This window comes from Trachurus japonicus, chromosome 13 (assembly GCF_045865225.1).
Source record: "Trachurus japonicus isolate A0001 chromosome 13, Traja_1.0".
Taxonomy (NCBI): Eukaryota; Metazoa; Chordata; class Actinopteri; order Carangiformes; family Carangidae; genus Trachurus; species Trachurus japonicus.
Window position 1 is genome coordinate 22,711,328 of NC_140919.1, and position 13,303 is coordinate 22,724,630.

General features: G+C 41.0%; 2 protein-coding genes across 2 annotated transcripts; both read left to right on the forward strand.

Annotated features, from left to right (window-relative positions):
- Positions 1-603: 603 nt before the first annotated feature.
- On the forward strand, positions 604-2,508 carry rnf7 (ring finger protein 7). The gene is made up of 3 exons (XM_085795426.1): positions 604-873; positions 1,037-1,084; positions 2,030-2,508. Exons 1-3 carry the CDS (start codon positions 708-710, stop codon positions 2,146-2,148), a joined length of 333 nt encoding a protein of 110 aa, XP_085651552.1. The 5' UTR covers positions 604-707; the 3' UTR covers positions 2,149-2,508.
- Positions 2,509-4,276: 1,768 nt separating this feature from the next.
- On the forward strand, positions 4,277-11,985 carry grk7b (G protein-coupled receptor kinase 7b). The gene is made up of 4 exons (XM_085795428.1): positions 4,277-5,037; positions 7,327-7,764; positions 8,942-9,213; positions 10,587-11,985. The coding sequence occupies exons 1-4, from the start codon at positions 4,417-4,419 to the stop codon at positions 10,915-10,917; spliced, it is 1,662 nt and encodes a 553-aa protein (XP_085651554.1). The 5' UTR covers positions 4,277-4,416; the 3' UTR covers positions 10,918-11,985.
- The last annotated feature ends 1,318 nt before the right edge of the window (positions 11,986-13,303 follow it).

Consider the following 13,303-nt stretch of genomic DNA (forward strand, 5'->3'; position numbering starts at 1 on the left):
TGGCATTATGACCTTACAGATAACTGGGTGTCACATAAAGAAACTAGCATCCTATACAATAAGCTCTATAAATAATTTTATGACAGCACACTCCCATCTTATCTGAGGAATTCCCAAGGAAAATAAAAAGATGTTGCTTTGTGTGGTCTGACTGTATGAGAGCATAGTGCAACCGAGTGCAACATACAAGAAGACCTCACTGTCATCTCACAGGCTGGTTGTGTCAATAATAACGTGTAACATTTATCCTAACATTCAACACAATTTATGTAGCCTAAACAAACTGAAAAAACAAATCAGTGTCTAATTGAACCATTGAAGCAAATGTTTACAACTTTTAGGACTTTTTGGATTTACTGACATTTACAACATAGGCAGCCTTCATACACATATTTTATTACATTTTATACTGTGGCCTACTGTGTTATGTTAAGCCAACAAAAAAGAAGTTCATAGGGTGATAAACAAAAAAATAAAAAGTTATGACAGTTGAAGTCTTTTTTTTTTTACAGTCTATGGTTGAAGTTTTACATTTTATTTTACTTTACAGGCAGGAAAACAGCGCCCTCTCCTGTTGTCATGGAGACAGAACAGTTGTTAGCATTAGCACTCGATAGCATTATTACTGCACAGTTTTCGTCCATTTTGTTTAGCTTAGCCAGCCCGGCTAACGTTACCTTGCGTACCGAGAGTACTCGCAGTCAGAGATGGATGACGGTGACGAGCCGAGTCTCGTCCTCTCTCACAACACTTCCTCGGGCTCTAAGTCGGGCGGGGACAAGATGTTTTCCCTAAAGAAGTGGAATGCCGTGGCGATGTGGAGCTGGGACGTTGAATGTGACACCTGTGCCATCTGTCGGGTCCAGGTGATGGGTGAGTGTCAGATTTAAAAGGCTAACTTAGCTTAGCTTAGCTTATGTTAGCATAGCATAGCTGGGATAACCGGCTAATAAAGCTAGCGCCGTTTATATGCGCTGACACCGCTGACATATCAGTGCAACGACATTGAAATGTGTTTTTTTCTTGTTTTTTGCAGACGCCTGTCTCAGATGCCAGGCTGAAAACAAACAGGAGGACTGTGTTGGTAAGTCAGGCACTGCAAGAAGCCGCAGCTCATCCCAACTAACAGCGGCTGGGCTGCCTGAGCTGTCAGCCGTACACACCATAACAATACTACACCGTACACACCAAGCCTTCTGTACGTTAATCATCTGTAACTAGCTGTTTCATTTCAGACTTAAAAAACAACTCGTACGTAAAGATTGCAGAGGTTTTATGTGTCGTGTGTTTTCTTCTTTATCAAACACCAGCGGTGGAAAGATGCAAAAAAGCATTTAGTTGCATTTAGTCAAACACTGTCTTCAGTTCAATCTGAGGTAACTTAACGTTACTTCTCTCATTTTGAACTACTCTATGCCTGCTGTCCATTTCAGTTCAGAGGTAAATGTTTACTCTGATATTCTGTACAGATATGTCCAAATGGATCATCATACCTTGTTACCAGTTAGTCTGCATAATCAATTGAATAATGCAAGATACAACCAACCGTGGTGTCATATTATATGTAATGATTAGACTTAATTGATAGCCAGTGCCAGAATTCACAAGCAAATCAGCAGCTATTAAGTCGTTAAATTGAACAACCTTTGATATGGCAGTATTAAAATCATGTAAAAATTCAGTTGCTGGTGTCATATTGATCTAATGACATTGTGTGTAAAATAATAGGATAACAGGGAGTAAATAGCCTACATCAATGATTATATTTCAGTAATATAACATAAATTGTGCAACTCAACTTAACTTGGATATATTTGATTCTACTATTTATTTACATTAACTTAAGTGTAATATTGAATGCAGGATATCTCTTGGTCAAAATAATGTTTGATAGCACATGCAGAATAAAAGGTCAATCTGTTAAATGTTAAATTACTGTTCTGCTCCTAATGAACCTGTTGCTCACGTGTTCATTCAGTGACTCATCACTCTCTCTCTCTCTCCCTTGCTTTCTCCTTCTGTTTTTCAGTTGTATGGGGAGAGTGCAACCACTCCTTCCATAACTGCTGCATGTCCCTCTGGGTGAAGCAGAACAACCGCTGTCCCCTTTGCCAGCAGGACTGGGTGGTGCAGAGAATCGGCAAATAATCTTCTCCATGCCAGAGGTCTGACTCTCAGACAGCACCTGTATGCACCACAAAGGTGGTGACGGACTTGACAGTGATCACTGCAACATCCTGCGCAGAGCCACTGACACCAACAACTTGTCCTCCTACTTATGATTGCATGTTCCTGTCACCCCGCTGTCAAAGGAAGACAATGGACAAAATTAAATCAGCGCAGACTCATTGGTTGATGTGGCCAGAGTGATCAAGAGTCATGAAGAGACGGCTGAAACTTGTTGCAGTGTTGGGTCACGTTAGCATTACGTTATTGTCTGTGGTGATGTTTGGCACATCTAGAATATGTGACTGTCTTTTTAAAAATAAAGACTTGTGAATAGCTATAGATATATATGTATTATTTCATCTAATAGTTTGAATATGACTGAAGTGAGATTATGATTTCAACAACATAGAGGTCTTTGTTTATTGTTTATACTCTTACTATAACATATCAAAAATGTTTCTTTGTTATACAGATTACCAAAATGCAATTAGCACTGGCAGCACAGACGCCATTAAGGTTTAGTGTAATGTTTTCTATCCACATTTTAAGCCAAGCTTACATAGTGTATGAGCCGGTGCATACTTAGTTTGCAGCTCTGCTGACGGTTCACAGCATGAAGTCAGCTCTTGCTAACCACCACACCTTTAGCACTTGTTTCACATGTAAGGTGAGACTGGCTTTGTGCCAGTTCTTAGCTTAACTTCCCTGTTGATACTGACCTGATCACATCCCATCATTAACTCCAGTGTTTTAATCAGCCAGACTTAATGTGATCAATGTGCAACGTGGGAATAATCACATGGAACCAGAGCTTCTTTCTCCATTGTTAAGGAAAACATCAACCTGACAAAATTTTTAGTGTCATCTGTTGTTGCGTTGTGTAAAACCAGTCACACCCCCTTGTTGAGCACAGTTTCCTTGTCATGGACTCTTGTAAGTGAGAAAGGTCTGATAGGTGTAATTCACTTAGACGTGAGGCTAATGACAGGAAGGTCACTGCTCAGACCTTGTTGAGCAAGTGGGGGGGGGGGGGGGGTGAATAAGAAACACTTACAGTCTCTGTGTCTTCCAGAAAACTTAAAACTGATATTTTACTGGCAGTAATTGTAGATGTGCCAGTAGAGAGGCACAAAGCCATAAACCTAATTGTTTTGACCTTCATATTTATTTCTAACCCTCAGTCCTCACACTGGCCTTTTCAGCCCCAGGAACATGACATTTTTATGTCATTACATCTGTGTATTTGACAAACAAACCTTTGAATCGTTGAATCCTACAGCATAATTTAGACTGAACAGAACTGGTCATTCAGGTGTAAGATACCTGATATAGCACTTACATATTCAGCAAGATTTGGCAAGAGCTATATCCTCTGTAAAACCAGACAGGTCTTCATGTTGTTTTTTAAAGGTTGAAGGATGGCAGCATATATTTTAAATTCTTCTCAACCCAATATTAGTGCCCAGAGGATATTTGAGTTTTTCTCTGACGAAATCACTGTTATTGAAGCAGTTAACAATCTCACCTCTAGACCTAGCTGTTCTTTCATATTTAATTATATGATCCTCATCATTTAAATATGTAGCCACAGTTCTGTGACAACTGAGCAAAGTCTTCACATGCTGATGAGAGCTCCAGAGTATCAATATAATGGTCCTATTTCGCTCCCTGCTGTTTCTAAGGTCAGAAACTTTGAAGCCCAGTGCAAGACAGTGACAATCAACAGCCTCGAGCGTTATAGTGCGCAGCCTTCATTCTCCTAACTGCTACCTCGGTGACGTGTTATGAAAATTAATTTCTTATGCTGCTTAGGTGCTAAATTAGTATAATTCTGTTTTATTTTACCTATAATATGCCATTTTTATTTCATATTAGACAAAGACAAAGCTCAATTGCTGGCTTCACTTTCTCATAAAAAACAATAATTAACTGTAACTTGTTAAGGCCAGGATCTGCCACCTCATCATGACATGCTGGCAGTCCAATTACTGCACACAAGCAATTGCATCTTCTAAAAATAGACCAGCCTTAAAGCCTCTTAAGTTCAAACCACATAAGTTGCTTTCCCTGAGTGCTGTCTGCGAATAAGCGTGCAAAGACACTTAGCTGCCAACAAATCCCTGAGAACAGAGGCGTGGTACAAGGGTTGCAGGATGATCAGGATGCAGGTGCTTGAGATGCTCATTTGTGCCTAGAACCAGCAGATGAGTGAACCCTAGTGATTCCCTTCATCAGCTGCCGATTGGTATGCTACAGGATACATCCAACATGGGGGAACTGCCGGTGCTGGACACCCTGGTGGCCAACACAGCTTACCTGAAGGCGCAGGAGATAGATCGCACCGAGCTGAGAAGGCAGAGGCTCACGCTGACACTGCCCAAACCAAAGAGGTTCTCTGCTCTGGAGGCCGACGGGGGTAAGAAATACGAGTCAGTGTGTGAGCAACAGCCCATTGGAAGGAAACTGTTCCAGCAGTTTCTATTGTCCTCTAACCCGCAGTATGTGGCTGCCACAGAGTTCCTGGAGGAGCTGGATTGCTGGATCTTTGCTGAAGATGAAACCAAAGTTAAAGCCAAACAGAGGATTCTTGCTAAGTTCTTTCAACCTGAGTCCAGGAGTTTTCTCTCCTACCTTACAGGAGAAGATGCTGCAAGATGCAAGGCCGTATCAGACAAGAACTTTGATAAGGTGACGATGGACCAGATAAGAGAAGCCACAAGGAACTTCCTGAAGGGAAAACCTTTTGCTGAGTACCTGAAAAGCCCCTTCTTTTATAGGTTCTTGCAGTGGAAGGAGTATGAGAGGCAGAAGATCACTGACAAATACTTTTATCAGTTCAGGACTTTGGGAAGAGGCGGCTTTGGTGAGGTAGGCACTGGAACTCCCAACATCTGAATAAACACATAAATTACTTGTGTTTTCTGCAACTTTTGTTGATGGTGTAGTAGTATAGCCTTTATTATCATTGTAAACCAACAAAATGCAGTAACAAACAAAAAACAGTCATATCAACTACAGTCATACAATAGATATCCTAAATAGGAACCTATAAGTAAATATTGCACATTGTCATCATTGGATTTATGCAATACAATTTCATTCACTTTATCTTCATATTTCTATATATAACATACTTTAGGGAGTCAGTGAATTGCATGTTCTACAATTATGATCTACTATTCAACATTTACCACCTAGCTAGAGGCCACTGTCCAGTAAAAACTGTAGTCAGGAAGTAATGTTCCTCTCAAGGAAGATCACCCAACCACAAGGAATTTCATATCAGCAATACCTGACAGGAAACTATCCAAGTTCTTTCTTCCTGAAACCGACAGATAAAAATGAAGTCCTCAACATTATAAATTCCATGAAAAACTCCAACTCAGCAGGTGAGGATGAAATAAACAGCAGAATCTTAAAATCCATTGCCAATGTAATTGTAGGGCCACTCGTCTGTTGCATCAATCTCTCCTTGTCCACAGGCATTGTTCCTGAAAAGACAAAAATTGCAAAAATCATCCCCATATATAAATCTGGAGATAAAAATGATATGATTAATTATCGCCCTATATCTATCTTACCCACACTCTCCAAAATAATGGAGAGAGTTGTTTACAACAGATTGAGCGGCTATCTCGATAAACTAAATATACTTACGTCATCTCAATACGGTTTCAGGAAGAAAAATACTACTTGTATGGCTCTCCTTGATCTCCTTGAAAAAGTAAATGACGCATTAGAACACGGCAACTATAGTATCGGTGTATTCTTGGACCTATCTAAGGCCTTCGACACCATTAATCTAAGTATATTGTTGGATAAATTGACCCATTATGGGATCAGAGGTCTAGCACTTAAATGGTTTACAAGTTACCTCTCTCAGAGACAGCAATATGTGAACATAAACAATAGTAAATCATTACACAAATACATCAAACATGGGGTCCCTCAGGGCTCTATTCTCGGGCCTGTTCTCTTCATTGTCTACATAAATGATCTGGTTAATTCCTCCAAAGTTCTCCAGAAAATTATTTTTGCCGACGATACTAACCTATTTACATCACACAACAATATAAATGAACTCCAGGACCTCCTTAACAATGAGCTCTTGAGTGTGGATAATTGGTTTAAAATAAACAAACTCTCCCTTAATATTGGGAAAACTAATTATATGTTATTCAATTCAAACAAAAAACTAAAAAAAATGGAAAATTCTGCCATTCAAATCAAAATAGATGGTGAAGAGATAAAAAGAGTCCACTCAACCAAGTTCCTTGGGGTCCTCATAGATGACCGTTTAAATTTTAAGAACCACATAGATCACCTTGTCCAAAAACTATCCAAATACGTAGGCCTGTTCTTCAAACTGAGACACCTGCTTCCGCGCTCTGCCCTCCTCACCCTGTACAAAACCCTATTCGAACCACATCTAAACTATTGTAATATTATCTGGTGCAACACCTATCCCAGCCATCTAAAGAAACTTGAAATTTTACAAAAAAAGATAATCCGTGCCATCTCCTGGACAAAAGCAAATTCACCTACTCGTCATCTGTTTGCCCAGTATGGCATCCTTCGACTCAATGAATTCAATTACTTCCATAACGCTTGTGCAATATATCAGGTGATCTCAGGTTTGAACCTCAGACTAAAACAACTCATGCCAGTCTTCGTCCCCCAACACACCCACAATACCAGATATAAACATCTCATTGTAGGGAAAAAACGTGAACTAGTAGGAACCAGCATGAGTGTGGTGTGTCGGGGACCGCAGATATGGAATGAACTGAGTGACAGCCTCAAAACATCACGATCTATCTCCTTGTTTAAACGTCATCTAAAGGAACAACTGCTAAACTCATATTTATAATGTACATCCCGGGATCACAAACTGTATGTTAAGTGTATGTTGTGTTGTATGTAGTATGTTAAATGTATGTAAGTGTCATGTGCATGTAAATGTGTTTACAATGTGTGTCTAATGTATGTCTAATGTATGTAAATGGCTCCTACCACAAGCTTTAGTTAGCTTCCCCAGGAGACCAGTTCACACACCTTGTGACTATCAAGCCAACTATGATTTTTGTTGTGTGTGTGAATAAAGCGGGTGCATCGTGGGTGCATCGTGAAACTGAACTGAACTGAACTGTCCGACAGGTGTGTGCGGTGCAGGTAAAACACACAGGCCAAATGTACGCCTGCAAGAAACTGAAGAAGACGTGCCTGAAGAAGAAAGGTGGTGAGAGGCTGGCCCTTCTGGAGAAGAAGATCCTGGAGAAGGTCAACAGCCTCTTCATCGTGAACCTAGCTTATGCTTATGCCAACAAAACCCACCTGTGCCTGGTCATGGACCTCATGAGTGGAGGAGACCTCAGGTTCCATATCTATGAGCTCGGCCAGCGGGGCATCCGTATGGATCGTGTTATTTACTACTCCGCCCAGATAACCACTGGGATCCTCCACCTGCACTCTCTGGACATCGTGTACCGGGATATGAAGCCTGAGAACGTGCTGCTGGATGGAAAAGGACAGTGTCGGCTGTCAGACCTCGGATTGGCCGTGGAGCTGCCAAAGGGTAAAATGGTTTGCCAAAAGGTCAGTGTCGTGACCTGTCTTTAGGTTAACCTGCATCACATGATCAAGCTGTTCACACATAGATAAATTGCTTGGTTACCACCCTACACTGTATGGTCAATATTCAGAGGTGCATCAGTAACACAGAAGCTTCATTAGTGATCATATTTGCTCTCTCTTTACTGCTCCCTACTGTAAGTAGCTTACCAGGAATAGATACGATTGGTCTCAGTCCTGCTCTTACTAACAACACAAGAGTAGAATAACCCTGTGAAACCAAATTAATCTCATTAAAAGGTGCCTGACCTCATCCCCAGCTGGACATTGCCCTAGTGGACAAATGTACTGTATGGGAGACTGAACAGAGCTGGTTGGGGTTAGCTAGTTGATATTTGCCTTACTAATACAAGCTATGGCTCCCACAAGTCTGATCAAGGAGATGAGTAAGATGAGTCCCAGCAGAGCTTCGCTCTCGAGAAAGTGGATACAGAGTGAGTGAACAATATAGCGTTTGACTGGTCAGTCTGGCCTGATGAAGGGTGGTCAAAGCTGAATTATTTGCTGTAACAATGTTTTTATTGTCAGCTCCCCATTTCTCATTGCATTCTTGTGTCTATTTGTGTCTCCATTTCATTAGTTAATCATGTTTTCAATCATGTGGACACTGCAGTCTACTGCAGATAACAGGAGTAAAGTTTGAAAAGGTGAATTAATTTGCCTAAATTCTCAGAAATGTGAGTAGAGTACGTCATATGATTTAGCAAGCAGCAACAGATAAAGTATGTTCTGTTTATTTGAACTGTGAGCGACAATTTGTACTGTTGTGTATCACTTCTGCCTGAGACCCATCATCATTGAGTTAATGCGGTTTGACCAGTTCAACCAAAGAACTGGCTTCTTTCCTTTTTCCTGAATTCATTATTTCTTTGAGGTCTGAATGGATAAAATGGATGCCTTTTATGTTTCAGATAAAAATGCACATAAAATCGAGACTCACTTTGCAATGTCAACCCCAATGTCATAATATAAAACTGCAGTATATGCACACAATTTGATTCATCGTCATATTCTAAAAGAGGCAAAGAATGAAACATTATCGCCAGAATTGCACCAGATGAATATTATTGTTGAAGTTACACCTCAGAAGTAAAAAGAAGGCTAATGTCTCTTGAATCACCCTCCCTTTGTGTGTTGGCAGGCTGGTACAACTGGCTACATGGCTCCTGAAATCCTGAAGCAGGAGTATTACGGCACGTCTGTAGACTGGTGGGCCCTGGGCTGCAGCATCTATGAGATGGTGGCCGCCCGTTTGCCCTTCAAAGACTTCAGAGAGAAGGTGCACAAAGAGGAGGTGACTCGCCGCACTCTAGAGGATGACTGCAAGTTCGAACATAAACACTTTGATGCTCTCACCAAAGACATTATCAGCCACTTTTTAAAGAAGAAGGCGGAGAATCGCCTGGGGGGTCGGTGAGTTTCTGTAAAGATACTGTAAGTCTGTCACATAGTTTAGTTATCGTGTAGGTGTAGGTGTTGTGGAGCATATAGTAAAGAATCTAGTAAGGAAATATAAAACTTCCTTTGCCCCTGTGAAAACATACTGTTATTCTTAGTATGACAAATGAAACAGTGTATTGTACCTATCATATTTTAAAGCACAGTGCATGAAATTTGCTTTATAAAGAAAGTTTGATTTGATTTGACCCTAGAAAAACAGGTCTCTGAATACCAGTTAAAAGTCCAGACAAGTGGCTACCAACATCAGGGTCAAGACACCTTGAAGGGGTCACGAGCTGACTTAAAGATCAGGAAAGATGACAAAATATACTGTAGTTATGCTCAACAAAGATGTTTGGAACTACTGGTCTGGACAACAAGATTCAGGGGGTAAAGAAAATAGAAATGACCTTCCTGATTAAATCTGCTAAAGCACTACATTCCTGCCAGTACGCGGGGGTGCTGATTTTATTTGGAAAACAAGTTAATACATTTAAGATTAGAAGGGCAGTCGGAGAGAGCAGCCCTCTCTTCTTCCCTGGCCCATGTGCCATCTCTCCACTGACTTCAGTGCAAGTAGTGTTTGCATACTGCTGCACACAAATAAATAGAAAACAGGTTAAATTGAGTTGAATGCAACTTTGGCCTTACTATCACATCTAATAGAACTGACTTTGACTTTTTGCACTTTTACTTGCAGCATACTGACCTACACGACTTATACTGCCCTACATGCATAATTTTACCCCCCGACACTCAGACTTTCACTCCCCATCTCTAAAACGCCTACCTCTCCGGTGACACTGAAAAACTCTAAAAAATCAAAGGGGGCAATAATTTCTCTGTTTTAAGATGAATCCTGTCAGAGGTCATTTGTTTGTTGACACATTTAAATACACTTAAAGGTCTCTATATGATCTACTTAACATCTTTAAGAGGTGTGTTTTTAATTACAGAGGACTTGCTCAGGTCGAGTTGGATGGAGGTATGCTGGGATTATATGAGTTTCTACTAATAAGGACAACAAGGATAAGTTGGCCTTTCCCAACAAATAAACTTAAACTAAACAGAAGAGTTAGAGGGAAGTGAGTAAAGCTCTAAGCATCTAATCAGGCAAAGAGAAGGAAAGCACATTTTATACAGCTCAATACAAAATACAAATGTCACAGATAAGATAAGAGTGACTCTGGAGATTTAATACAAATCAAATCAACTCTTGAAGCAATGTCCAGTGGACGCTCATGGCCCAGTTTAATGATTTCAACTACCCTCTGCCTTTATATCATAACTTTCAATCTCAGTTCATCACTAAACATCTCCTGTCTTGTCTCTTTGTTTTATATCAGTGGTGGTGGAGACCCACGAAACCACGCCTTTTTCAAGAACATCAATTTCAACTGTCTGGAGGCGGGGCTGATGGAGCCCCCCTGGGTGCCAAAGCCCAACGTGGTCTACGCCAAAGACATGGACAAATTCAGCAACACCTCCGAGGGCCAGGACGTCATGCTTGATGATAATGATGAGAAGTTTTTCAAGGAGTTCTGCACAGGTGCCGTCTCCATCCGGTGGCAGAAAGAGATGATTGACAGTGGAGTGTTTGACCAGCTGAATGACCCCACACTGAACGGACATGACTCTACGCCTGCGTGGAAGTCCAAGATGTGCATCATCCTGTAGGCATCTTATCATCGCCTGACTAATACGCAGAGATGAGATGAAACAACATGTCTGTTATACTTCAAAATACACAAAGGAAGTGAAGTGCCTGGTTATAATACTGCAGCCTGGGAACCGTAAGCCCTTAAAATATTACTAACAACTTTTTAATTTACCAAAAGTGAATTATTTTGGAGGCTTGTGTAGACAGTAGCAAATTAGATTATAGCATCATGCTGCCACAAACAAACAAAGAGACAGATGATTGGACATTCAGTCTCAGAGGTAAAAAAAAACCACAGACTCTGTTGTGAGTATTATGTCTGTATGGAAACACACACGGACGTGCTGCAACTGCTGCTGTATACTTTGCCTTCTATTCCTGGTGAGACAGCACATCCCACTGCATTCATAGTTTCCATTACATCACGCAGCCATTTTGGCAGGACTAAAGTGTTTACATGTGTTTGTAAACAAGCTACATAATAGTTGTGTGTCACAAAATGGCAGCGGGGTTATTATCAGTATTTGCAGTCATGTGCCACATTTGTAACCAAGAGTCAAGTGTCACAGAAATGCCATGAATGCCTTTTTGCTCAGATGAGTGGACAGTGTCATATGGCCTCAGTGCTGCCGACTGATGTGTCGTGTCTCAGTTGCACGAGTTCACCACTAAGTGCCGCCAGACTCCCATGAAGTGCACTCAACCTCCCGCAGCGCTCCTCATCATCCCCATTGTCCTGGCTGTGCTGCTTTGGTATTTACAAGCACTGGATGACTCGTTGGGCTTTAACAAGGGGATGCTGGGAGACAAACTGTCGTATACACATAATTTTTCCATAAAAAAAAACGACCAAAAAACAAAACAAAACACGGAACATAGAATTTTTTGGCATTAACAAGGAAATGCCAATCCTCTTTATTACCCCCCCCCCCCCCCCCCCAAATCACCTTGGGTTTACAAGCTATACACAACCTAAGTAAGAGATGTTAACGACTTAGCAACAACAAACAACATGGCTTGTTTGTGAGAAGCTATCTATTTAGCTTTCACAGATGGTTAGTTTATTGAATCCATACGGTTTCTTACTGCTCTGGCCGTGGCAGATCAACTCTGCCCAGTTGTTGTTCAACTGTATTGTTTTTTATATTTTTCATCCCCAGATGGATGACAGAGGCTACTTTGATTTTTACTTAAGAATCTATAGAGATTGTTTTTGCCTTTATACCGACCAGAAAGAGGAAACAATACATATATTACAAACACATACATGTATAGATTATATACATGTTATACATGTACTGTACATATGTATGTTGATATAAATGTGTATATGCATACATAACGCATGTCTTTATTTAATCATAACTTGCATCAAGAGCTACAGTGCCAATAATGTTTTGTAATATTTAAATGTAGTTTCATACTGATGATGTTTTCTACTATTTTCTATGCAATATTGATTTTTATACTGTTCTTTGTGATACTTTGCCTCATGCAGTTTAAATGGTTTCCACAATAATGTTTTCTGCTCCTTTTTATGTTTGACAATTTGGGGATGAAACTTGCACTGTGTGTGCAAGGAGTTGTTCCTTTATGCATTTATCTGAATGCTAATCTCACAGCACAGATATCGTCCCTCATCATCTCCAAACAGCCAGGTTCAGTCTTAAAAACAGGAAGGAGCTTGTGTCTTCAAAGTGTAACAGAAACCACAGTCTTATTGCTTGTAACAGCATAACATCACCTCAGTATCAGATCCAGAGAGTATCATCCGTCACTCAGTGTATCACTCCAAAACCTCAGCCCCATTTAGATAATGAGGGACACATAAACATGTGCTGTGCTAATTCCTGCAAGGGGGGTGACCTTACAGGGCTGAGAAGTGGTTCCGTTGACGCTCGACTGTCATGAGATTAGAGCGTGGTTCAAATGGAAATCCAAGACGCAACCCGATCATCATCAGCTGCAAAGGCTGAGTGGGGAGTCCACTGTGGACGACGTGACAACAAGACAAACTCAGCAGAAGGTCTCCAGGAACATGTTTTTACCAGGCGCTTACAAGCCTCTGCCAGGGTTTAGTTCCCCGTGGCCCAACGCTGTAACGCTGCCCTCCAACACACAAACTGCTGGAGCAACCCTGCAAAACAAACACAAACACGTTGCATGTCTTGTATGCAGACGCACACACGTATGCATGTCTGTGCATCTCTGCTAACTGTGCAGGTGAAGATGTACAGTACACAAACCATACACACACACATTTTAATAAACACGTTCACATACACCCTATGATACACACTCACTTGCTTATTCTCTCTCTCTCTCTCTCTCTCTCTCTCTCACACACACACACACACACGCACGCACACACACGCACACACACACACACACACACACACACAC